Raw genomic sequence first — 24386 nt, forward strand, 5'->3', positions numbered from 1 at the left:
CCGTTAGCAGGCCTTGAAATATTGGAGGGGCGCAATACAGAAACATTAAGAAAATACTGGATGGCACAGCCATGGTTATTTCCCCATCCCCTACCACGGTCCTGTTTTGCTGGGGCGCGGCGTCAAGATAAAATTCAGATATTTCTAGTGTCAGTTGGCGTTAATTTTATAAGCGATGACACCTGATGTCGTCCATCAGGTGTAAAAACTTTTCGAACTTCTAAAACGCTAGACAAATTATTAGAATTCAATATCTATTAACTTTTTTGTACAATCGATCAGAAAAGTCAGTGAGTCGAAAATGAATAAAAATTATACCATTTATTTTGTTTGATTTTGCTTGTGCGAAATTATGAGAATATATAAAAACTACCAGTATATATACAGCTGATTTTCGGTTATTACTATAGTTCCATGGTTCAAATTTTTAGGTGGTAATGTTAGGTAATGTTATGGTTCAAATCTTTAGGTGGTTTTCACGATGCGTCACTTCCCATCGTCCTCTCCGCTCCTTGTGAAGTCCCTCTTGCCGCCAGTCTTCCTCAATAGCATGACGTCACTAATCCGTATATCATGTGACACGGCCTTGCACATGTCGTAGACAGTAAGGGCGGCAACAGATACTGCCGTAAGTGCTTCCATTTCCACGCCTGTGCGACCGACAGTCGTAACAGTGCTGCGAATTTCCACAGCCTGATCTTCCTCTTCGAGCCTGAGAGACAGCTCGATGCGAGTCAGCGGTATATTATGGCAAAGAGGAATCAAAGTTGAGGTGTGCTTTGCTGCCATAATACCCGCTAAATGAGCCGTGGTTAGTACATCACCTTTCTTGATCTTGTTCTCTTTTACTAGTCGAAAGGCCACAGTGGGCAAAAGCACTTTGCCCGTCGCAACAGCGATGCGCGTTGTCTCCATTTTGTCCTTGACCTCCACCATTTTAGCCATGCCCGTGCTGTCCACGTGCGTTAGCTTCAGAGATCCTGATTGGTTATTGTCCTGACCTATGGTCTCTGATTGGTCACTGTCCTGGTTAGTTGGTTGTGATGTAGTACAAGACATATCTGATTGGCTCTTGTATAAATTCATTGGTTGTGATTGGTTGTTCGATCCGTCATTGGAAGTGGAACGCGTTGAATACCGACAAGCTCGTAGAAATGCCACGGGAGTGTTGTCGACGTGTGTTGAAATTCTATTCCTCATCCAAGCTATAAAAAGGCCAAAGGATTTTTTGTTAATTGGACGCATATTTTACAGTGACGTATCCAGGGGAGTGTGGGAAAGAGAGAATTTACAGGACAACTCGGGCTTTAATTCAAGGGGGACAAAAACAATTCAAGTGTGCGGGGGGTTCGAGAAAGCACATTGTCCCCCCCTAAAAAACTTCGGGCAACGCCCCTGCGAGTTATGGGGATCGACTGAAAATCGTGTTCGAGTAATCCAGGTTTTAAGTTCGAACAATTATTTTTATCCGAAATGGCTGAAGATGTGATGCAAATCCGGAGAAAATTGTGAGCACACTTTAAGTTAATACGGAAACCGAGTTATTCGAATGTGCGTTTTCAGGGTTCTAATGTTACTGTGTGCTAAATGTTCTAGTGAGGATCTCTGCTGTTAATGTATAATACCTATTGGGAAACATGAAAGGCATAGCTACGTACATGATAGTCACCCACCAATCAGGATCATTGGACGATTCTTTTGCTTCACAATATTAAACATTCCTAAAAAAAAAAAGAAAAGAAATGAACAATTCCTGAAATTCCTTGATGAATTGGAATGCAGAGGATCCTGATATTATTGTTAATACAATAGCAGCGTGTCAAAGGCCTGGTGATCCTAGTTATACACGTTATACAGTTTGCAGGTTGCAGAGGGATGATACACGCTCGCCGAGTAAGTACGCAGCTGCTTTGTCTCCTATTATCTTTGTTCTACAAAGGAGTTCTTTTGTCTCTATTCTTCTCGTTCTTTGTGTCGAGGTGCGGATATTGTTCATTTGCCCAATCAAATTGCAGCTTGTAAGAGCTGCATACTGACACACACCCGCAAGTTTTTTTTTACAACTTGCAATGCGTCTACATTTATATTACATTTTACTGTGGTCGCCTCTTTCTCCCGGCAGAAATGAAGAGCGTTGGTTGGCTAATTTACTGAAATGATTTTGCAAATTGCATTGCGATTTGCAAAAACATAATACACAGAGCAATTTCTCTCGCACTGTTGCGGAAAGAAGAAACTAGTTTGACCTTTTTTGCACATGGATGTTACACACGAATTTTTTTGCAACTCGCAATGCAACAAAATTGCTGTATAAGTTGCAGAAATCAGTGCTGATCGTAACTTGAGTACGCCTACCCCCATGTTGCTCCTCCTTTCGCTCCATTATAATATCAGTGCTGATATAGTAACATGAGTACGCCTACCCGCATGTTGCTTCTTCTTTCGCCCCACAGCAGCCCCAATCAGCTCCAGCATCTCATCTGTACTCGCCCCAGACCTCAACGCATCCCGCAAAGACACCTCAGAGTTCCCGAATAAACAAACCTGATATGATTTAACAAGGACATTGTAAGAAAACTTTAACTCTTTAGTTATATTTTATATAGAGGGTATCTAAAAGCACATAAACTCTGAAATCGAGTCATTTCCGTGGTCCACTAAATAAACACTGAATAAACAAACAAAACTCATTGATTGACTATTCTGCTTGTAAAATCAAAGCCTACTCAATTTTCTTTCATTAGAGCGGACCTACTAGTTGTGTGGGGAGGTTCACGAAACATTTTTCCGTCACAATAATGGTTGTTGTAAACAATTTTTTTGTGACAGAACAGATAAATTCGTTTCACAAAGATCACAAACAGACCTTGAGGTTTCCATCTGCAGTGATCCTTAACCGGTTACAGCTACCACAGAACTGCTCACTCATGGAAGTGATAAAACCTACACTGCCTTTAAAGCCAGGAACTTGAAAGCCCTGCAACATAAATTGAAATATTATAAGTTAAAAACCTGCTACCACTGAATACTAAGCTTATTCACAGGAAAACTTGAGGAAGCTCGAATGGTTCTGAAAGATTGGCAAAATCATGAAAATTTTATTGAAATCTTGTCTTGAAGTCTTTTCCCAGAGTTTCCCAGTATTTCTTTACTCAATTGCTAACAGTTCCAAGAGAGCCTGCTCATCAGATCAAATGTCTGCAAGCTAGGCTTTCGCTATGAAAAAAATAAAAGGGTTCCTGTATCACAGCATCAGATTTGAAATTTCTATTCATGTATATTATAAAATAGAATTTTTTTACATCAGATTGAACAAATCATCCTGTCTGTGTCTGGCACTCTGAAAAATTCTCATATTGTCCATTTGCTATCATTTATTCTTTTACTTGCAGCTCACCTTAGAGGTGTCATTAGGATGGTCGTCCAATCTACTGAAATCAGGCCATCTCTCCCAGATTAATTTCAGCATTTCTTTATATGATACAAATTTGCTGTAATTCCACTTATTACCTGCAACAATGGAAAACATGAAGCTATAACTGGATGCGACGTATGACCACCAGATACAGGTGGGGGGTGGGGTGGGGGTCAAGTCCTAATCATTTACTGCAATTGCTGTAAGAGGGCCCTTTTCATACTATTTCCATTGCAAAACTGGCTAAACTGGTCATGGATAGATGCCACAATGCTTGCTAGGGCTCTGTAACAAGGCTGTGGCCAGGGGGAGGGCCAAAAGGGTATACTTAAAATTGTGGGTTTTCTTGTGAAGGACCCTTGTGCATCCTCCTTTTAGAAATCCCGGCCAGGCCCCTTAACACTTACCATCAAATGGCATGTACTCAATCAGTCTCACATTAATGGCCTACAACAAATAGAAAACATTTTTAGAGTATTGCTGATATACTTTAAACTCAAGTAAAATATTTTTCCTTTAAAAAATTAACACATTTTGCTGGATACTTTAAACCAAACCTACTTTATTCTTGGTCAAACTGACAAAATCACAGATCTCATCTTCATTTAGTCCTTTCATGACAACACAGTTAACCTAAAAATATGAGATAATAAAATTCAATTAAATCCAACAGAAAATAACAATGTCATTTTCCATCCAGTATAGCATGTCATTGCCAGTTCCATATATATGGTAATTACCTTTAATTACATTAAGCTCTAATAAGTATTTTTCATTTAACAAAAACTCTTCAGATAAATACCTTAACAGGGTCATATCCTAAGTCCAATGCAGTGTCTATAGCATCCATAACCTTATGCCAACCTAAAATATAAAGATAACACTCCAGTTAAACATGAATAGCTCTTTCACATTCTAAAGAGAGAGAGAGATAAGATAGTATGTGAAATAAATACCTTTTCTCCGAGTTATAAACTCAAACTTTTGCGGCACTAACGTATCTAGACTGATATTAAGTAGATTGAGGCCAGCTCGTTGTAGATGTGGAAGTTTCCTTGCTAGCGTTATGCCATTGGTGGTCATTCCAAGATCCTGAAGCCCTTCTATACTCCCAAGTTCCTCTGTAATACAAATGTGTGAATAAATGTTTTTTATATAGAAAAATGCACAATATAATGATAAACAAAGACATAATGGCTACCATATCATCACCGTAATAATTATCAATATAATTTTCATCATAATTATCAATAATAAAAATAATTAAAAATAATGGTAGATTTACCCAACAAGTATCACCCTGTGCAATTTCCACTTACCACAAAGCTCTATGATGTCCTTCCGGACCAGAGGCTCACCACCTGTCAGACGGATCTTGGTCACACCTTGTTTGACAAACATTCTTGCAATAAGAATAATCTCCTCTGAGGAAAGCACCTCATTACTGGGTGTAAGCTTGATACCATCCTCTGGCATACAGTACTGGCCTGCATACATAGAACTATTTTTTAGATTGCTAGTACACAGGGCGATGGTTAGAAATTAATATGAGTGAGGCTATAAAACCATGTCTAATGCAATAAAGCAGAAAATGCAGAGCTCGGCACATATATGATTTATACACTTTAATAATATGTTATGTTATACCGGTACTTACATCTGAGATTACAGCGCTCAGTCAGAGATATTCTGAGATAATTGTGTTGTCTCCCAAATGTGTCTGTTAAAAACTCACTGAAAGGTCTGATTTCCCTGTCTCCAAACAGTGCTTTCCTTTGCCTATCATTGGGCTAGAGAATTAAAATATCACATTAAGTATTATTTATTTGGCTTTTTCCCCTCTGACAGAAAACCAAAGTCAAGAAACCAACCTACCAAACCAAAGACCAGAAAATTACATAAGCGCCCCGGGCGCTTGTTCGAATCATTTATATGGTATCTTATCAGAAAAACAAATGCACAGAACAGCAAACGTTCGCAACCGAGCGCTAAACATGCAGTATTGAAGCACAAAATGACAACTTAATGAAACACTTAATGAGTCATGATATAAGCAGAAGACAAAGAAAACACATGGCTTGTTTATAAATTCTAAGCAGAAAGAATCCTATAGCACTTAGTGTAAAGGTTAAGTTATTTATACTACCTTTCGTGTTATGTTTATATTCGACGGAAAACAAACTTTCCTTGTAACTCGCGATTCTTTTGAGATAAAAAGAAAATTCTTTTTAGAAATTGTAGTTTATTGTTACCGAATCAATTGGGAATTTAAAAAAATTGGGTCAGAGAGTGCTTCTGACCCTTTCCACTATCCTTACGGAAGGACTTTATTGGCCAACGGACCATGGAATCTAATTGTATCGAATACTTTTTAAAACATTGCGAATTTCAGCTCTACAAACGAAAACATCAATACTTACAACATTACTTGGTACAATCGACTCTGGGAAAGGTTTCGTATGTTGCTTCCGGACACCAATAGAGTGGCTACTACAAAAAAACAAGGGTCGCTGGCCACGAACTCCCGAGCTAACATCATTTGCAGGTCTCGCAAAACGAAGCCATCTCGACGCCATTGCACAAAGTAAAGCGACTCTTGTTAACCAATTTGCATCACTAAGTATTTCACGTTGACATTAATACTGCAGAGGCGTATCTCTGAGCGTGAATCACGTTAGATTACAACAAAACAAGTTTCGCAGTCCGCTCCGTGTCAAGTGACTATTTTACGTGAATCCCAATGTGTGCTAACTTCCGACAAAACAGCGACAACTATCCGATGACATATCGACTGAAAACCCTTTTATTTTAAATAAATAAATAAATAATTTAATATAGCATTATAAAAATCTCAATGCTTTACAAACATCCTACTCTATTCTACTTATATTTCTAATGGTTAAAAACTAATCAATTGTTGTAGTGCTTACAAAATAAGTACGTCTTTAAAGACGATTTAAATTTGCTGAGACAGTCGGTGTTTCTAATGTGTAGGGGGAGGGAGTTCCATAATTTAGCTGCAAAGTTTGAAAAAGATCTGTCCCCATAAGTTTTTGTTCGTGATTTAGGAATGACGAGAAGGTTTAAAGCATTTTAATGACTTTAATTTAATAAGTACATTAGTAAATTGTAATTTGCGAGTATGTGCAAACAATTACAAACAACATTTTCTTTATTCTTTAGAAAGAATTCTAAAGGTCCTAAATAATGATGGGTAGCCTGTGTTGTGACCGCTGTTTCAGTAGATCGCAGTCTCAAGTTGTCTATCGTGTTCCTTCAAACGTTGTTCAACATCACTGGAAGCTGATTTGTTTTTTCTATTTATTCACATCCGTGAAAAGTATGTTAGAGAAGAAATAGTGCCGGCGAGTTTGAGAAATTGATTGAAAATAATCATGGCGTCTTCAGACTCAGGACCGATGGGAAAGAGAGTCCCAAAAGTGGCAAAGGTCAGTCTAAAACACACGATTACCCGACGTAGACTTGAACTTGTACTTAATTGTTGAATTTACTTATTTGAGCTTATAAGAATTTTACGAGGATAGATCTTATGCGAACAAAAAAAGTTGAGAGAAGGCTACGTCAGAGAAAAAAATCTTAATTGCGACTTGTTATCGTTTTCAAACTTTGCTCAATGTTTTGTGTGTTCAAGTACTGAGTGCTTATTTTTTGAAGGCATGTCAGATGACGAGGCTTTATGTAGTTTTACGTCTTTGTTTCTTTTCTTTACAACCCAAGAATTAGCCATGTATACTGTATTATGCATGTATAATTTTTCTTATTTTATTTTTGTTGTTCTTTGCCGAGTTTGACAACTCCAAGTTTAGTTGGTGTAGCTTTGACCTGTCTAAGCAAAGCAAGGACACGGTTTTCAGGGGGTGGACATGGGAAAAAAAATCCTAAACACGGACCAATTGTTTGGCAATTTCACAGATCACACCCTAAAAAAATCTTTTTTTTTTATGAATCACAGAAATAATTCTAAAAATGGCAGAGGAAATAAGATTGAAATGCATAAAGCGAGAACAAGAAATAAATTCCCATAAACTCCATTATCACACTCACCTTCATTTCTCTTGTCTGCTTAGAACAAATAAGTGATAAATTGTTGTTTTTGCTAGGATTTGAACTCATGCAAGCGAAATTTGTTATTTGAGGATATACAGCCAAGATGTTTTCACAAACCACTTAGCATATCTGGGTCTAATCATGGATCTAATCTGAGACCCCCCATGCCCCCTAAAAGTTAAGGAGACATTTCTTGCACAGTTTTTTCTGCTCTAGCCTATAAACAACACAACCCTGTGATTTCTATGGTAGATCAAGGTATACGTCCTGAGGGGGATTTAAGATGAGAGATTATGCCGTTTCACTACTGAATTGATTGATTCAACTTCGGTTGACTCCCTTGTTTATAGTTAAGAAGATGATTGAGTTGTGTGTTTGGATATTTGGATAGGAAGGCATGGCGTCTAGATTTAGATAGGTGTATAACATTTTTGTAGCCTGGCATGGCTTAGAATGCAAAAAACTGATGCCATTATTAATTTTACCTATTTCATGGTTCTTTTAATTACTTCTTGATTGCACCCACCCTGCTCCTGGTTTTTCCTCAATGTAGGAGTATATGTTTTTCCTTAATGTACTTCCTTCATTTATTAGCAGTGGCTTTAGGTTGTGGTAGTGGCTCCAAATTTTTATCTGCAAATAGTGTCCTCTATGGTTTCCACTTTGATCCACCATCTAAGAACTTTTATCTTGAATAACTAAGGATTGAAGGACATTTAATGTGGAATTCCCTGGAACTTTGTTTTTGATCCCTGTTTTCCATTCTTCAAACCATATTGTATTTCACTCTCAGTATCCCACATTGATGGTTCAATAGTGGGGACCTAATTGTAAGACTTGCTAAAATGGCCTTACAAATAGAATCCTGACAATTATTGTTAAAATTGTTTTAATTTTCTGTATCAGGTTAAGAACAAGGCACCAGCTCCAGTGCAGATCACTGCTGAGCAGCTTCTCCGAGAAGCAAAAGAACGGCAGCTTGAACTTTCTTTGCCAGTAAGTATAATTTTAACAATAAATACAATACAATACATACAGCAATTGTTTGATACATTTATGTTAGTTACTTTTTATTTACAAATTTGTGTATAATTTTTTTAAATTTTAAGCCTCCCAAGCAGAAGATCTCAGACCCTGATGAGCTTGCAGAGTACAAGCTACGCAAACGAAAGGTAAAAAAAACAGTAATACTGTATAGTAAAATAGAAATTCAAACCCAAATGGATGTGATCATACTGTACATGTATGATTATTGTTATTTTAGGCATTTGAAGATAATATCCGTAAGAACAGATCTGTTGTAGCAAACTGGTTGAAGTACGCTCAGTGGGAAGAATCACAACAAGAGATCCAAAGGTACACAAACAGTGATTAAAATTGGTATTACACTCATGATTCACTCTTGATCACTTCTTAAAGTCCTTGCTTAGTCAAACTCTGTATTATTCTTTCTTAAACAGTGAGTGCAAATAATTCTTATGCTTGGAGGGTCAATCTTTGTTGTCCTTGTCATGATGACAAATAATTACAGTACCCTTATCAATAAGATTTATAAACAGGGCTGTCAAAAAGTAGGTAAAAGAAGTCTTGTTTTTATAACCCTGTATACAACTTTTGTATAATTCAACTATAAAAATGTATAAATCACTTGGTTTTGCTCAAATTCTATGTTAAATAGCTGTTATCAAATCTTTTTATTTAACATCAACCTAAGAAAGCTCTACAGTTGCTATGACGATATGGTGTCTTCTTTCTTAAAGAGTTCAAACCATATGATTTCTCCATTCTAGGGCCAGATCGGTCTATGAGAGGTCTTTAGATGTTGACCATCGCAACATAACAATATGGCTCAAGTATGCAGAGATGGAAATGAGGTATATCAGCATCAGTAGGTCCCTAGACCAATCAGCATAACCTGTAAGGAACAAGGCTTATTCTGAGTTTGTGTATTTTAGACATCGGCAGATCAACCATGCAAGGAACATCTGGGACAGAGCAGTCACCATTCTCCCTAGAGTGAACCAGTTTTGGTAAGACAATTTTTTTCCTTTGCTATACCAATTTGTTATAAGGCTGAAATGAAGATTAGGTTAGCAACTGAGGATTTACAGGATTTTACTTGGCTTACTGTGTCTTTGTGGGGAAGAACAGCTTACCATCATTAGGGACTTAGGGAGCTTTGTCTGCCTATTTTTTAAAGGAGGGTGCTTTGTCAAGTTAGGGCTAACAAATTTTTTAATGCTGCAAACTCTAGGTAATGTTTCTAAATTGCTACAAATTAACATAAATTTCAGAATATAGAATCAAAATTGACAGTCTACATGTATTATCTTTAAGAATCAAAATGATAAGTATAAGTGTATACAACCTTAAAAAATTGTTAATCTAAAAAAAACCTTTAAAAATGTCTTTATACACAAAAACAACTATTAACAGTTGTAGCAGAAGACTTTTTGGCAAACCATCAGGGCCATGGTATTGATGAGGCATGTGCAGACAAAAAACAAAACACCAGATACAGTATTTATACAATTATCTTCAACATTAATGGTATGAAGTCATTTATTCAATGTCATAACTTTTTTTTGGAATGTAATGGCTATAAGATTTGCAACATTAGGTAAATCATGTTTTTTTTTTACTTTTTTTTTTGCCCAGGTATAAGTACACTTACATGGAGGAAATGCTTGGTAATATAGCAGGGGCCCGTCAGATCTTTGAGCGCTGGATGGAATGGGAACCAGAAGAGCAGGCATGGCACTCGTATATCAACATGGAGTTAAGATACAAGGAAGTTGAACATGCCCGGACAATTTACGAGAGATTTGTGCTTGTTCACCCCGATGTCAAAAATTGGGTCAAGTTTGCAAAGTTTGAAGAACGTCAAGGTAACATTGGTAAGTATATATTTTAAGCGCTAGTAATATAACAATTCATTGTTCTGCTGTTTTCTGTGCTATAGAGTTCTACAAAAAAAAGACTAATTGTCTATCTACTGTATAAGAAACTGCTGTTACAGTATAGGGATTTCATAAGAAAAGCGTAGAGATTTATTGTATATGAAAAGCCATATTTATTTTATTACGATTTTAGTTGGCAGGGCCCACTGTAGTGCCTGTGCCTCATCACTGGGTTCCAGATTTGGCTAATTAAAAATGAATCATATTATCATAATTATATAGTTCTAGGGGAGAAGGGGGCTGTAGTGATCTACTGAATGAAGGGTGATAGTGCTTGTATGATCTGTTTGTTTTAGTTGGTGCTAGGGGGGTTTATGAGAGGGCCGTAGAGTTCTATGGAGAAGAACACATGGACGAGAAACTGTTTTTGGCTTTTGGGAAGTTTGAAGAGGGCTGTAAAGAGGTATGCATACCTGTTATTGTATTGTACATTCTGTTTTGTACAGTTTGCTCATAAATAAATCATCTGTCGCATTAATCTCTGAAAATGGTAATTCCAATTTTTTTGTCAACAAAAGTCTTTTTGCAGACAAATAAGCCTGTTGTATATGTAGAGCCTTATCGTATATTTTTTTTACTCATAGCATGATAGAGTTCGCACCATTTACAAGTATGCACTTGACAATCTACCCAAGGAGCAATGCCAGGTAATGTATTATGCTATACAAATAGCAATGCCAGGTAATGTATTATGCTATACAAATAGCAATGCCAGGTAATGTATCATGCTATACATGTAGCAATGCCAGGTAATGTATTATGCTATACAAATAGCAATGCCAGGTAATGTATCATGCTATACATGTAGCAATGCCAGGTAATGTATCATGCTATACATACATATAGCAGCAATGCCAGGTAATGTATCATGCTATACATACATATAGCAATGCCAGGTAATGTATCATGCTATACATACATATAGCAATGCCAGGTAATGTATCATGCTATATATACATGTAGCAATGCCAGGTAATGTATTATGCTATACATATAGCAATGCCAGGTAATGTATCATGCTATACATATAGCAATGCCAGGTAATGTATCATGCTATACATATAGCAATGCCAGGTAATGTATCATGCTATACATATAGCTAGGCTCTGGGGAATCAAAGGGTAGAAAATTAATTAAAAGGGAGGAGGGGGCAAGGTCACCCTGGGTTTATCACTGAAATGCTCACAGGACAAAAATAATATTATCTCTAATTCCTAGGAACTGTACAAGAGCTTTACACAGCATGAAAAGAAATATGGAGACAAGGGTGGAATTGAGAATGTTATTGTCAGCAAGAGAAAGTTCCAGTATGAAGAGGTACAGTATGTGAATAAATCAACTGAAAGAATGCCTGAAAAAATGAACACAATAAGCTGTTGTAGAGCTTTTTTAAATTATTTCCTGTTTACACTGTGAATTTTAGGAGGTAAAGGCAAACCCTAACAATTATGATGCCTGGTTTGACTACTTGCGTCTGATGGAGGCCGAGGCTGATGTCAGTACAGTCAGGGAGTTGTACGAGAGATCAATTGCCAATGTCCCACTTGCTGCAGTGAGTACAGCATATTCAACAGCACTGTTCTCTCAATCGTTGCTGTCTTGATAATATGTCATTGATAATATTGTACTGATAACTCACCTATTTTAACCACAAGGTTGTAGCAGGGGATGGGGGAGGGCAGAAGGGACTTGGCCGATCCCCCTAGCATTGGACTGGCTTAATTGTATTGTAGTTGTATTACCCCTTCCCCCTCCCCTTTACGTTTTTGCTTTTGTGACAGGTAACATGCCTGAATTAACATTTTTATGCCTTTTTACTATCTACTTGCAGGAGAAAACATTGTGGAGAAGGTACATTTACCTGTGGATCAACTATGCTCTGTATGAAGAACTTATGGCCAAGGTAAAAGATAGCTGGGAGTTAATATAAGCCCTGTCTCTGTTGACATTTTGCTATCGAAAGAGCTTAATAATGTAGTTATTATACATTGAACCAGTCTGTTTTCTTACTTATTTGAACGTAAATACTTGGTGCAAGAAAAAAAAAAATAAGACAGTGAACATTTTCAATATCATGAGCTGAATCTCTATGAAGCAGATGTTGTCAATTCTGAAAAAAAAGTGCAAGCAAGAGTTCAGAGAGACTTGAGTTCATTTGACCAAGTGTATCCCTCCTAGTGATTGGTTTTGAAAGTCATTTAATACATCATGTTATTATAAGAGTGAGGATTTTGTCTACTATCTACAGGATATTGAAAGGACTAGACTTGTGTACAGGGCATGCCTTGATGTTATTCCACATGGAAAGGTAAATGCTTTTTTTTTAATCATTGCATCGAATAGTTTGATGCAATTATTTTTCAAACCAATCAAGCTATAAATCAATACAAGTTTGGAATGGTGTGTTGTACACCTGTTTAAAACAGAGTAGTTGCGCTGACACTTCAAGCATTATCCCTTAATTGGAGCAAAAGCGCCCTTTAACTGTCAGCTCAACTATAATTGGTTTCACAGAGGTGTACAACAATATATACTTTTTCACCCTTGTGTTGATAAGCTTGTCTCCAGCTTGTCTGTAGTCTTTTTAAGTATACCACATTTTCTGCAGCAATTAAAGTAATGATAATTTTGATTAATATATATATTTGTTACCTCTCCATTGTTTTATCTTGCAGTTTACTTTTGCCAAGATCTGGCTTTTATATGCACAGTTTGAAATCAGGCAGAAGAACTTGGCAGATGCTCGCAAAGCCCTGGTGAGTCCCCCTGGTCAAGGACAGACTCAAGGACTGTACTTATTACATACTTATTCAATAAGATCACTGATAATACTTATTTTCTTTCAGGGTACTGCTATTGGTAAATGCCCAAAGGACAAATTGTTCCGAGAATACATAGGTCTTGAATTACAGGTAAAGTAATTTATTATGTGAATAATTTATTTTTGAAAATTCCTCCTTTTTTGTGGTGTTGATTTTTTTCGATTAATTCTTCTAGCTGCGGGAGTTTGATCGCTGCAGGAAGATTTATGAGAAGTTTCTCACATTTAATCCTGCAAACTGCACAACCTGGGTCAAGGTGTGTGAACATGTCTTTTTTAAGTTGTCAGTTACCACTAGAAGAAAGAGTGGTATTTTGAGTGCAAATAATGGCCTTCCCCCTACAGATTCCTTCTTATGCCACTCTTTCAGCTGTTTTATTTAGTTGTTAGTTTTCTAATGAATTAGTTTTTTAATGAAAGTGCCTTCAATTTTTTTCAAAATACCTCTCTTGAAAAGGTTAAATCAATGTTTTGTCTTTTGACATGTTACATTTTATGTTTGCAGTATGCTGAGCTTGAGTCTGTTTTGGGTGATGTTGATCGTGCTAGAGCACTATTTGAGCTTGCAGTGGCTCAACCACTTCTTGATATGCCTGAGGTATGTCAATTACATTGCAGAAAATCTTGCCTGGAAAGTTAAAAGACCTAAGAACAATACTACCCCACTTAAAATTTTCCTCATTCCTTTTCTTTCTCTTTGTGCTAATCAATAAAAACTTTACCAAAGATATAAGCACACATGTTGCTTGTTAGAATGCAAAAAATCTCAGTAAGGGAGCGGTCATTAATTACTAGGGGGGGTCAGTATTTTTGCAAAACCCTGAGCTAAAAAATAGTGACCCCCCCTCAAATCCAAGCCCATAAATCGTGATCCCCCCTAATTGGAGACCCCAAATTGTGCAACCCACCCCTCCACTTTTTATATTAGATTATTATGTCTTAAAAACCACAGAGACTTGATATACTGAGTGTAACCGAATATACCCTTTATTAAAATATAGATCAGCTAGCATGGCAATTTTGTACTATTTATTTTAAGTTAAGTATAGATCTTCACTTTGGCTAATTTAAGAGTGGCACAGAGATAAACAACAAGTACTTGTGTCGCTAGAAAACGACTATGTCGTCGACAATTTTAACAAAGACAGGTTTTGCAACATTTTAAAGTATTAGAATAGGAAGCTTTGTCTGTCAACCGTGAGAGGGGTTCTCAAAATTTATTTATATAAAGACAAGATTGGTCCCTGAACAATATGGGAATAGCTACCATTACAATAGTAGGAAACATTGTGATCCGAATAAAGTTAACATTTAAACAATGACTCTCTTGCTTAGTATTATATTAAAACCAGACTTAAATTTGGTGCCCCCAAAAAATTTTTAACCCTCCTTTTAATACAGCCCTAAAAAATGTGACCCTCCCCCTAAATCGGTGCCCAAAAAATGTAACCCCCCCTACATATTTGCCAGCCCCCTCCCTAGTAATAAATGACCGCTCCCTAATATGGTCACCCAGATAATAGCCAATTTGAGCATGAGCCCTCACAAATTAAACTGCCCTTTGCCGGAAGCTAAAAAACCCACCGATGTGCAACATACCCTGGGTTTTATTCAATTATAGAATAACTCAATGACCTTCCAAATAATATTTCCCTCATCAGGTTCTTTGGAAAGCTTACATTGACTTTGAGATCAATCAAGAAGAATTTGATCATACTCGAGACCTCTATGAACGGTTACTGAAGCGTACCAATCATGTCAAGGTTTGTTTCTACACTACACAATGCTAGCCAAGTAGAATGCAGCTAGAGTATGTTGTTATTTTCATTGTAGCATGCCAGTTAAGCAGAAAACACAAGTTTGTGGGCAGGACTGTTTTGAATATCCACACAAAATTGATAAAAAATAAAATATCGTAATATACAGATAAATCTTGATCCTTACAAAAAGGGAGGCCTCCACCCTTTCCAGAAGAGTGTTTATCCAAACCCCCTGACTTTTCTTGGGTTTTGAGACTGTGCCTCCCCTCCCCATTCAGGTATAGTTAACTGCTTTGCTCCTTTTAGGTGTGGATCAGTTATGCACAGTTTGAACTCACAACTGGAGTAGAAGGGTGCACGGATCAGGCAAGGTGAGATTGTTTTGACTCTTACTGTTCCATGATCTGAGTCTCCACAAATGTGAAATGTATTTTTTTTCTTGTTTTTCTTTTATTTTCTGTCTGTTGTTTGAAGTCTTGAATTTGTGTGAAATAAAGTTTAAAGTATGTTCATTGAGACTTGTGTCTTGAACAGGGGTATCTACAAACGTGCTGACAAGCAGTTGCGTTCAGCTGAGAATAAGGAGGAGCGAGTGCTACTACTCGAGTCATGGAAGGAATTAGAGGTAAGAAACCCACGAGTTGTCATTGATAGTATGTCAAAGGTTATTACAAAAGAAATTGGTTAGTGATAAGTTATGTAGAGTTTTAGGGTCATTAGGTTTGTTGTGTCTAATCAACCAAGTTCACGTTTAATTGTCTATGACAGAGAATGGGGGGAAAGGTTATCCTATCCATAATCTAGCCTACAATTGTAAGAGCGGGTGGCTTAAATCTTACCCAGGAGTTCAGAGGCGCTGGGTCCGCATCATTCACCCCACCCCTGGTTGCTAGGTTACTCAATTCTTAATGTAGCAACACAAAAATATTTACTCCCTAATAAATCCTTTAGATTTAAGTCTATGCAGGGATTTTTTTAGAAGTAATTTTAATATTCCAAACTTAGCTTTAAATTAAACACTTTTAACAGCCTAAAACATAGATATAAATATATAGCATGATTAGAAATGTCATAATAACTTTTAACTTTATTTCACACAAATTTAAGAATTCACACAACAGATAGGTAATACAAGAAAAAATAAATATATAAAAAGTAAAGAAAATTTTTTTTCCAGGATTCTTATGGTGATGAATCGAGTCAGACAGAAATGAAAAACCGAATGCCACGGCGTGTGAAGCGGCGTCGCAAGCTGCAGGCAGATGATGGAGTGAGTATCTTAAAGGTGTATTGAATGGGAGCATTGTTGGCCGGGTTGGTAGAGTATTGCTCTGTAGTGTCTGTGCCTCTCACTATTTGGTTCCAGGTTTGATTTCTGGTTTGAATGTGAATTGAGTTATCAATTCCTGGTTATCAGGTTTCTCTCTTTCATTTTATTCCATCCATCCAAATTGTAAAATCACTTAGATTTATGTGATTTCCTTGTTAACAGAGTGATGCTGGCTGGGAGGAATATTACGACTACATCTTCCCTGATGATGACACCTCTATGCCAAATTTCAAACTTCTACAAATGGCGAAGATGTGGAAAGAGAAGCAGAAAACATAGGTAGTGCGCCAAAAAGATTGTATGTAGGTACAAAACTTTGTAGTTTGCAAAGGTTTTTTTTTTAGGAATCACTCTGCTGACAGGCAAGGAACTTGATAGGCTAGTGGTCATGAAGAAGATACAGGATCTACTACTTACTACGCTCCTCCACATCCTAATTTTACAAGATAGCAACCTCTGGGCTTTCTCCCCGAAACAAAAAAACTTCTAAGCCTACAAGTAGGCTATGCCTACACTATTTTGGAAAGGATAAGGAACACAACAGATACTTTTCAGCTTTTAATGTTTTAAAGGGCCATCTCACTAGATTGGTCAATCAAAGAAATTATGCCAATAAAATCTCTTTATTATCCGTGATAGGAGGTGCATGGATATGATGTGAACTGTACAGATAATTTTTTTTAATTAAAAAATTCTAGAAAAGTGTGATTCTTATTCCAAGTATTTAACTTTTTCATTCATTGGCCATCGGAACTAACAAAACTCTTCTTGAATGCAATGTTGGGGTGATCCTGCCTCAATTGCTTCACAAATTCATTACTCAGTTTATTACAAAAGGACAGATCAGCAAATTTAAGCTTGCAGCAATTTTGTACCACTCTGAAAACAAAGACAAATATTGATTAATACCTATTCATACTTTGTATGCTTCTGTATAAGGTAACATAACAAAAATGTAGACAACAGATAACAGTAGAACTGTTTCAATAATTAAATAGAATCCTTTGAAACACATATTTTTTCTGATACATTTCAACAATTTTCCATGATGCAATAAAATGGCATTTGGTCTGTTTGGGAGTTATCACCTTTTAATTGTTACCATAGTAACTAATGCAGTTCCAAGAATATCAAGTTGCTCAAGTTCCTTGCAGTTTTCTGCAATTTCGTTGACATCATCATCACTCACAGAGCTAGTAAAAAAAAAAATTACAACCATGACCTGCATTGACCCCTGTAAGGAATCTACTATAAACATATTTTTAGAATGAGAAATACCATTGTCAGGAAAAACCAGAGCATCCGCGGAAACTAAGGGCATTGAGGTCAACATAACAAGATACAAGAATGAGGCAGAACAAGCTGGCAGGGAAAGAATGTAGTGGGTGTGAAACAAGAGGAACTCAATACGTAAACCTTGATGCCCTGGGTTCCCGTGGATAAATGCAGAAGAAGAAAAAAGAACATTTTGGCAAATTTAATATATATATATATATCATTCAACAAAATTGCCAAGCCCTTCCCTAAAAAAGGTCCATCTGAAAGGAGGTTATTCTGCATATTGCTCACCGAATAGCAGCCATGAAAAGCTTCTTCAATTTCGGACATTTTCTTGTGAGTTCTTGTATGCAACCACTGGAGGAAACCACATTAGTGCTGAAAACAATTAATGTTAAGAGGCTTTGTTTTGCATCATTTCCTCCAATGTTCCTTTTTTAAAACTATATAAAAAAAATTCTTGAACAATTTTAACACTACTCCTTAGCCCATTAGGAACACAATTTATCTCACTCTTGCATGAACTTACCACCACCCAATCTCCAGCTCTTGTAGCTGAGTGCACCCATTTGCTAAATTAAAGACTCCATCAGAGGTCAGCGACTTCTGCCGCCAAAGATCCAGTGACAAAAGACTTCTAAAACAAAACAATGCATTTAATTAAAACCATTTATCAAGTGATATGATACCAATTTATTTATTGTGTTGGTACTGGATGCCTTAGTGAGTGAGTTGCTCCTTTTTAGTCCTTTGGTTTTTATTTGGTACTACTGAGCACTAAATTGTGGCATAATGCACTCTAGAGGGCAGATATTAAATGAGATCACTACCTGCAATGTAGCGCTAGTGTCTGTGTGATGTCATCACACTGAGTGATATCTGCACACCCTCCAAGATTTAGATGCTTCAAGGTCGGCCAGGAACTGAAAACAAAACAACATCTGTCAGAGTAAAAGTATGGGAAAACCCTGAATTGTCTAAAAAGTAAACAAAACACTATTTAGTAAAAAAAACCCTTCTAGTGGCAGTGATATCGGCCTATTATGTCCAAGGATGAGAAATGGTATGAAAGATAAAGAGTTGGCCAAAATGGGTAGCTTTGAGGGCAACTGACATTTTGAGGACCATTTCTCCTCCACTAAAAAATATCTGCTTATATCCCAGTGAGCCAAGTAAGAGGTTCATTTATTGGATATTTGATTACTTGAAAAGTGCGAACATGCCAAGCTATGACAAAAAATGGTATGCTAAAATGGAACAAAAGTTCATAGATGCACTCCATTCTAATTTGTTAATATGTTATCCTAAAACATTAAACCCATTCACAAACCATTACCTTTTTTACCATTGAATAAGTTCTGGGCTTTTTGAGTTGACTTATTTTTGTGTTTTCTGGTTTCACTTTGGCTACTCAATTCTCATATTTATTGGTATTTTTTGTCAAAAACCTTGGTTGGCTGTACCTTTTATTTTTTCTGGTATTAAAAATAAGTTCCGGCTGCAAACAAATGCTCACAGGACAGGTATCACTATGGCTAGAGGGTATCGCCTCATATTTGTCCTGTGAAAATGTAGATGTTACCATAAAGCAGAAACAAGGATGGTGTCTGTTATAGCAGTTTGATACAAGTTCAGTCTTTCCAGTTTCTTTAGCATTTGAAGCTCAAGAAATCCCTTTTCCCCTATTGCCTTACACGATGAGATGTCAAGCTCTGAAAAATTAAAACAAAATCGGTTACCAGCTGACACATTTCTTTAACTATTATTAATAGCATATTGGGCAGTATTGTATTGGTCATCCATATGGACTGTGGGTGATGTGTTAGGAAGACCTCCTCACTCCTGCTTCATATCTGCCAGTAGCCCAAGTATCAGGCGATTTTATGTTTCAAAAGTCAGAGAGCAAAAATAATTGTTTCCTGGTATATACTTCATAGGGAACGATAAAAGGGCCTGGCATTCAGGCTAATCTGCCAGCCCTGAAAACTCCCAAATCACCAACAAAACAGGATATTGTGGTATAAATACAACAACTGTACTAGGAATTTTTTGGGAAGACATGCAGTAAACATGGAAAGTTGGCTGAAACCTTGCTATGTATCCAGGCTCAACCGAGAGAGTATACACTGGTTTATCCAGAACGTTTACCAAAAATTAATAAAATAAGGGGTGGATAGCCATCCTGTTAATGGGGACAGTTTTATGGGTATCTTCATAGTGTTCTTATAAGCAGGTCCACTCTAAATAAATGTACCTTGAAGACTAGGGCATGTCCTTGATATAGTGTAGACTGCATGACTTGTTACAAATGAACAACTACTGAGGCGCAGACAAATCAGCTGTCCACATGAAGACAAAAGAAAACTGAAAACATGGCATTAGAAATATTGAGCGATAGAATGATAACAGTCAATGGTATTTTTTGTTTTACTTTTTTTTCTTTTAAAGATCTTCTTGAAGAAAATTAAATAATGTGGAGTACATTTAAGTTGATAGTCGTAAGGAAAATAAAAAACATATATATATTGTTTAAATAAATATAGCTTAAATACCAAGAATAAATAACACAAGAAAAAAATGTGCATGAAAACTATAAACCCCATACTGTAAACCTGAGTTCAGGGCCTGGTATAGAACTGCAGCTCACAACAGAAATATGACAGCAGCACTGCCTCGTTTTTCATATAGCTCTAAGTAGAGGATCTAATAGTTCTTACTTTTCAAATCCAGCAGCAGTTACTGCACCATAGGGCCCTGCCCATGCAAGGCTCAGCTTCTCTGTTCCAGTACATCTCGACTGAATCCCTGCAAGTGCAGTGTCACTTATCTGCAACTCAAAAAGATTCCCATAAGATGTAAATTAAAAAAAATAAATAATTGGCATAATATATGTCCAGATTGAACTAAAAAAAAAGAAAGGATAACTGTATATAATGGGGAGAAGGTTGTTACTATCTGTTGGAATTGGCTGATGGATTAAAATTAATTTTATCATGTGTAGTTATGCTGATGCATAGTATAGAATGGACGAAAAAACCACATGTTGCAAAACATTGGATATAAGTGCTTAAAACTTTGGCTTCGCTCTGGCTACAAGGGCCATTTTACTGACTTAATGTATCTTATTCCTTGTTATAAGATCATAAGTCTTGTCTGGTACTTTCTCAATAAGAACATTTGTAGGCAGCTGTGCAGTAGAACTAAACTGCCACTGCTTACAAGCATGTAAAGTAGAACAGACCAGAATTCACACTATCCTTACCAAAGTCCAATAGGGTTGTAAATCCAACTCTTTAAACCACACTGGATCATAGCAGTGTAGAAAAAATAACCTATACATGGAAATACAAATAAATCAGAAAGTTTGTTTTACAATCTATGACATGTTATTAGATATTCAAAAGCATTCATGAACTTACTTGCAAGTGCAAGCTGCTTTTATCAAATCTGTCAACTCAAGATATGTAAAGATAAAATGGCAAACTTCACTCTGCAAAAAAGAAAAATATATATGAGAAATCCTAATTCAACCAACTCTTTCTTCTAGGCACTAATTTCTTGCACCCAAGGTTTTTAGTACATTTTTCAATTCACAAGCTCATTGCATTTTGTGTCTCATACACAACATCTCATTCATTGTTGCACACATCATTAAGGGTGTTGGGACATATCTCGTTACTTAGCGATTTGGTTGTTAGGCACATGCGCAATCATCCGGGAACTTCATACTTTTCAGTGGGAAAATCATTTTAGTTACATAAACAAACTCCCGAAACTGTCAAGAAAATGTAATAAACAACGAATACCGTAAAACAAAAATAAGATAGTGTGGTTTTTCACCTAGGGCACCTAATTGGCAACTCGAAGTGCTGATTCCATAAAAAAAAAGAGTTGTTAATGCGTATTTCACTGTTAAAAAGTGGGAGAAAAGTAAACATTTTTATTTAAAAAATTATCACAATATTTGCATTAGTAACCCGGCTTTATCGCATTATTTAACTGCACATGCAAAGATAATTCTAATTGCAGTTTGCGTTTCTAACGGTATTATCTTTGTGAAGAACTGACGCTTCACAATTTTTTTAGGCAGAGAATATTCACCTAGTTGCCCTCTACAAAACTATGTATCCATTTTCCAATATCTTAATATTCCCAATATCTAAATTAAAGAAATTATTCAAATGAGGGAAAAAATAAAAATTAAAACTGCGAAAATTTCATTATTTGGAAAAATCGAAAACGCATACCTTACTTTGTAGGCACCCCCCCTAATAATGTTATAAAGCTATATTTATATTTATTGCAGATACTGCAGATACTTCAACAGCTAAGATTATAGAATTTTTCTGTTCTGCCATCATGTGATGACGTCATCACCATTTAGAGATTCAATAGACAATGATGCCATGCCTGAATTCATTCCATTTAACCAATGTTTGGCAGATTTATAACCTCTTGAAATTTTCCAAGCAACAGCCCCTCAGAGAAATTTTCCAACACCCTTAAACTCACTGGCAGAATATCAAAAAAGCCATTGTCCCCTGCTGGGTGTCTGTTAGGGTCATCATGCTGTGATTTGTCACTGATGGAGAGTTGCTTGAACAGCTTGGTAGTGCTGACTACAGCTGATGTCGCAGGTGACATTGTGTTAGCTGGCTGGGGAGATGGAACATAATTTGCCACTGGAAGATTTCCCATTAACTCAACAGCATCCAGCTCAGTGTAGTAGTCTAAATGGTCTTGGTTGAATTCCAGTCGGATAAGACTAAACAAATTAGACAAAACAGTTTGTTAAGGGCAATCAATATTTTTGTTACTTCTAATCTGATTTTGCTGTGTGGTGGTGTGCATACAAAGATATTAATGAAAAAGTTGTATTTTTGTAATGAGAGTATAAAAAGCCATTACCTGGTTGGCTTGTCACAGCGTCTGATCTGAGGAGAGAACATTCTTGCAACAGGAGGAGGGCATTGTGGGGGCCCTGACCATAGTGTCACCCATCTCCTGAGATGACATGGAAAATATCAAATGGGAGATGCTACATGCCTGGGGGGGAATCCCATATTATAATGATGGGGATGCTTGTAGGGAATTTCATTTTTACCTCTGAAAGGTACCAAAAAGGGCGTGGCTCGAGCCAATTTTTACCCCTAAAAGGTAAGAACGTACATTTATAGTTGAAAAGCATTTAAATCCATTTCATTAAACTTTTTTTAATATCGAAGTAGCAGCTTGTTCTGACCCCTGAAGGTACTGCCAGCGCTTGAACTCGAACCCCCTAAAAGGTACAAAACCCATGATTTTTACTCCTAAAAGGTACTACGAGCATCCCTGTCATCTCGGTACAGGGAGTCCCCCAGGGCCGACATGATTAGGTAGAAGTACAACAAGCCTCCTAAAGCCTTGGCAATTCTGACACAGTTTGCAGATCATGTTGTGGGGTACAAATTCAATTAATTAAAAGTAGCTCATCAAAATTTCTATTCTTACGTGATTGGCTGAGTCAGGCATTTCTAGAAATAATGCTAGGCAACCTTGATGCTATTAGCACAAGGCAAAAGACCCTTTTTTCTCATACCTTTTAGTATGTACCATGTTGGTGTCTGTCTGCAAGGCCAGTATCCGTACAACTGCACCAGGATTGTAAGTCTCTAAGATGTTGATTACTTTGGGGTAGACGGGAACTTCATATGCTATGTCTATAAATATCAAATAATTTATCAATTATGCATAGTCATTTGAAACCCTCTTCCCCTATGGTCCCAGGAAGTTTGGGGTTAACATGGGGGTTTAGAGCACTTTTAAATTAGAATCTGCACCAAGGGGGTTGTTTTTACTCTTAGACTTGCCCCCGTCCAGGAGGGGTGTGGACGAATAAAATTTGTAAACAGCCTCCCACCATGTTGGAAAACACAGAAGCCCTTTGGGAACATTGGCTGGGGGTTTCAAATGACTAGTGCATTATTTCATTTTGTATGGCTACCGAAATGGCTATAAAAACTCATTCACGCTGATTTTTGGAAAATGAGGTACTATTTTGAGATAATCACCTTTAAACAGTGAATTGCAGCTTACCAGCAAAATCCTGACTTATGAAATCTGTGGGAGTACGAGTTTTGCATTTTAGCTTGCACGGACATGACGGAGCAATCTTCCACCAACGACCATATGTTCGCTGCAGAAAAATAGTATTCAGTTTTTTTTCTGTGCAGGATGGATGTTCCGATGAATTCGGAAGATAAAAGTGGTAAGTTAAATCTTTAAAGATTCATACTAAAACAAATGCTTGGACGAAATCACCGTAAGCAGGATAACTGTAGCCCGCGCCGGCCAGGTTACTCGCCGAGTAATTTCTTCCCATACCGTACTGACTTGAAAACATGGTGACCTCTTGTCCGACCTGCCGGACGGGCCTGATGGGCTGGTGGTCGGACTCTGCCATCAACCAGTGATATGGCGTCCGACGTCCGAACGGTAGATCATAACCATCTGCGCGCGCAGCATGCTGGGGCTGACACAGGGAACCATGGATAAAGAATGGTTTTCTTTCTCCATTTGTGTCATTTGCTTCCTGCCATTTCCTTATTAACGTAAATATATAAAAAATTTCTTGTTAATAGTAAAGAGTGTAAATTTATAAATGCTTCGTTCAAGGTAGTCTTTATTATCTGTTTCAAGAAATTATCTTATTAAAGATAAAAAAGGGGCACAAGGTTTTCTGTTGAATTTTAGAAGAAGAATATAGAAGGTTAGT

At 37.0% G+C, this 24386-nt stretch overlaps 3 protein-coding genes across 7 annotated transcripts; 1 reads left to right on the forward strand and 2 right to left on the reverse strand.

Annotated features, from left to right (window-relative positions):
- Nucleotides 1–237: 237 nt before the first annotated feature.
- Nucleotides 238–6166, reverse strand: LOC5517964 (molybdenum cofactor biosynthesis protein 1). Of its 3 annotated transcripts, XM_032362460.2 has the most exons (13): nt 5836–5978; nt 5562–5617; nt 5073–5205; nt 4735–4902; nt 4372–4536; nt 4218–4279; nt 3977–4048; nt 3823–3862; nt 3398–3510; nt 2867–2977; nt 2424–2544; nt 1674–1721; nt 238–1205 (listed from the first exon to the last, which is right to left on the reverse strand). In XM_032362460.2, exons 4-13 carry the CDS (start codon nt 4889–4891, stop codon nt 487–489), a joined length of 1608 nt encoding a protein of 535 aa, XP_032218351.1. In that variant the 5' UTR covers nt 4892–4902; nt 5073–5205; nt 5562–5617; nt 5836–5978; the 3' UTR covers nt 238–486. The 3 variants fall into 3 exon arrangements, with proteins under 3 accessions (XP_032218351.1, XP_032218350.1, XP_032218352.1); XM_032362459.2 differs by lacking the exon at nt 5562–5617 and having other exon boundaries at nt 5836–6166; XM_032362461.2 differs by lacking the exon at nt 5562–5617 and having other exon boundaries at nt 1064–1205; nt 1659–1721; nt 5836–6166.
- A 505-nt stretch (nt 6167–6671) lies between these two features.
- On the forward strand, nt 6672–17429 carry LOC5517906 (crooked neck-like protein 1). The gene is made up of 22 exons (XM_001637841.3): nt 6672–6864; nt 8390–8479; nt 8593–8655; nt 8748–8839; nt 9274–9357; nt 9439–9513; nt 10142–10380; nt 10740–10846; nt 11028–11090; nt 11662–11760; nt 11867–11995; nt 12275–12346; nt 12692–12751; nt 13119–13199; nt 13290–13355; nt 13441–13521; nt 13770–13862; nt 14926–15027; nt 15331–15395; nt 15559–15649; nt 16202–16294; nt 16517–17429. The coding sequence occupies exons 1-22, from the start codon at nt 6811–6813 to the stop codon at nt 16631–16633; spliced, it is 2016 nt and encodes a 671-aa protein (XP_001637891.1). The 5' UTR covers nt 6672–6810; the 3' UTR covers nt 16634–17429.
- On the reverse strand, nt 16900–24134 carry LOC5517965 (F-box/LRR-repeat protein 4). Of its 3 annotated transcripts, none has more exons than XM_032362484.2 (15): nt 23907–24134; nt 23708–23807; nt 23211–23331; nt 22541–22636; nt 22145–22397; nt 21052–21122; nt 20895–20964; nt 20350–20459; nt 19887–19996; nt 19215–19344; nt 18463–18555; nt 18162–18269; nt 17924–18010; nt 17443–17547; nt 16900–17233 (listed from the first exon to the last, which is right to left on the reverse strand). In XM_032362484.2, exons 1-15 carry the CDS (start codon nt 24072–24074, stop codon nt 17092–17094), a joined length of 1764 nt encoding a protein of 587 aa, XP_032218375.1. In that variant the 5' UTR covers nt 24075–24134; the 3' UTR covers nt 16900–17091. The 3 variants fall into 3 exon arrangements, with proteins under 3 accessions (XP_032218375.1, XP_048580350.1, XP_048580349.1); XM_048724393.1 differs by having other exon boundaries at nt 18162–18266; nt 20350–20465; XM_048724392.1 differs by having other exon boundaries at nt 20350–20465.
- Nucleotides 24135–24386: the final 252 nt, after the last annotated feature.

Source organism: Nematostella vectensis, chromosome 2, assembly GCF_932526225.1.
Source record: "Nematostella vectensis chromosome 2, jaNemVect1.1, whole genome shotgun sequence".
Taxonomy (NCBI): Eukaryota; Metazoa; Cnidaria; class Anthozoa; order Actiniaria; family Edwardsiidae; genus Nematostella; species Nematostella vectensis.

What these genes read in the sequence shown, in the direction of transcription:
- LOC5517964 (XM_032362459.2), bottom strand. Translation starts at nt 5,991, where the DNA reads ATGGCGTCGAGATGGCTTCGTTTTGCGAGACCTGCAAATGATGTTAGC. An exon ending in TGAGTACATGCCATTTGATG is followed by an intron (nt 3,511 to 3,822) that starts GTAAGTGTTAAG and finishes CCATTGTTGCAG; the next exon opens with GTAATAAGTGGAATTACAGC. An exon ending in TCGTCCAATGATCCTGATTG is followed by an intron (nt 1,206 to 1,673) that starts GTGGGTGACTAT and finishes GCCTTTTTATAG; the next exon opens with CTTGGATGAGGAATAGAATT.
- LOC5517965 (XM_048724392.1), bottom strand. Translation starts at nt 24,074, where the DNA reads ATGGCAGAGTCCGACCACCAGCCCATCAGGCCCGTCCGGCAGGTCGGA. An exon ending in TCGTCCAAGCATTTGTTTTA is followed by an intron (nt 23,808 to 23,906) that starts GTATGAATCTTT and finishes ATTTTTCTGCAG; the next exon opens with CGAACATATGGTCGTTGGTG. An exon ending in GCTTTTTTGATATTCTGCCA is followed by an intron (nt 21,123 to 22,144) that starts GTGAGTTTAAGG and finishes TCTTTTTTGCAG; the next exon opens with AGTGAAGTTTGCCATTTTAT.
- LOC5517906 (XM_001637841.3), top strand. Translation starts at nt 6,811, where the DNA reads ATGGCGTCTTCAGACTCAGGACCGATGGGAAAGAGAGTCCCAAAAGTG. An exon ending in GAGTCCCAAAAGTGGCAAAG is followed by an intron (nt 6,865 to 8,389) that starts GTCAGTCTAAAA and finishes TTTCTGTATCAG; the next exon opens with GTTAAGAACAAGGCACCAGC. An exon ending in GAAAGTTCCAGTATGAAGAG is followed by an intron (nt 11,761 to 11,866) that starts GTACAGTATGTG and finishes TGTGAATTTTAG; the next exon opens with GAGGTAAAGGCAAACCCTAA.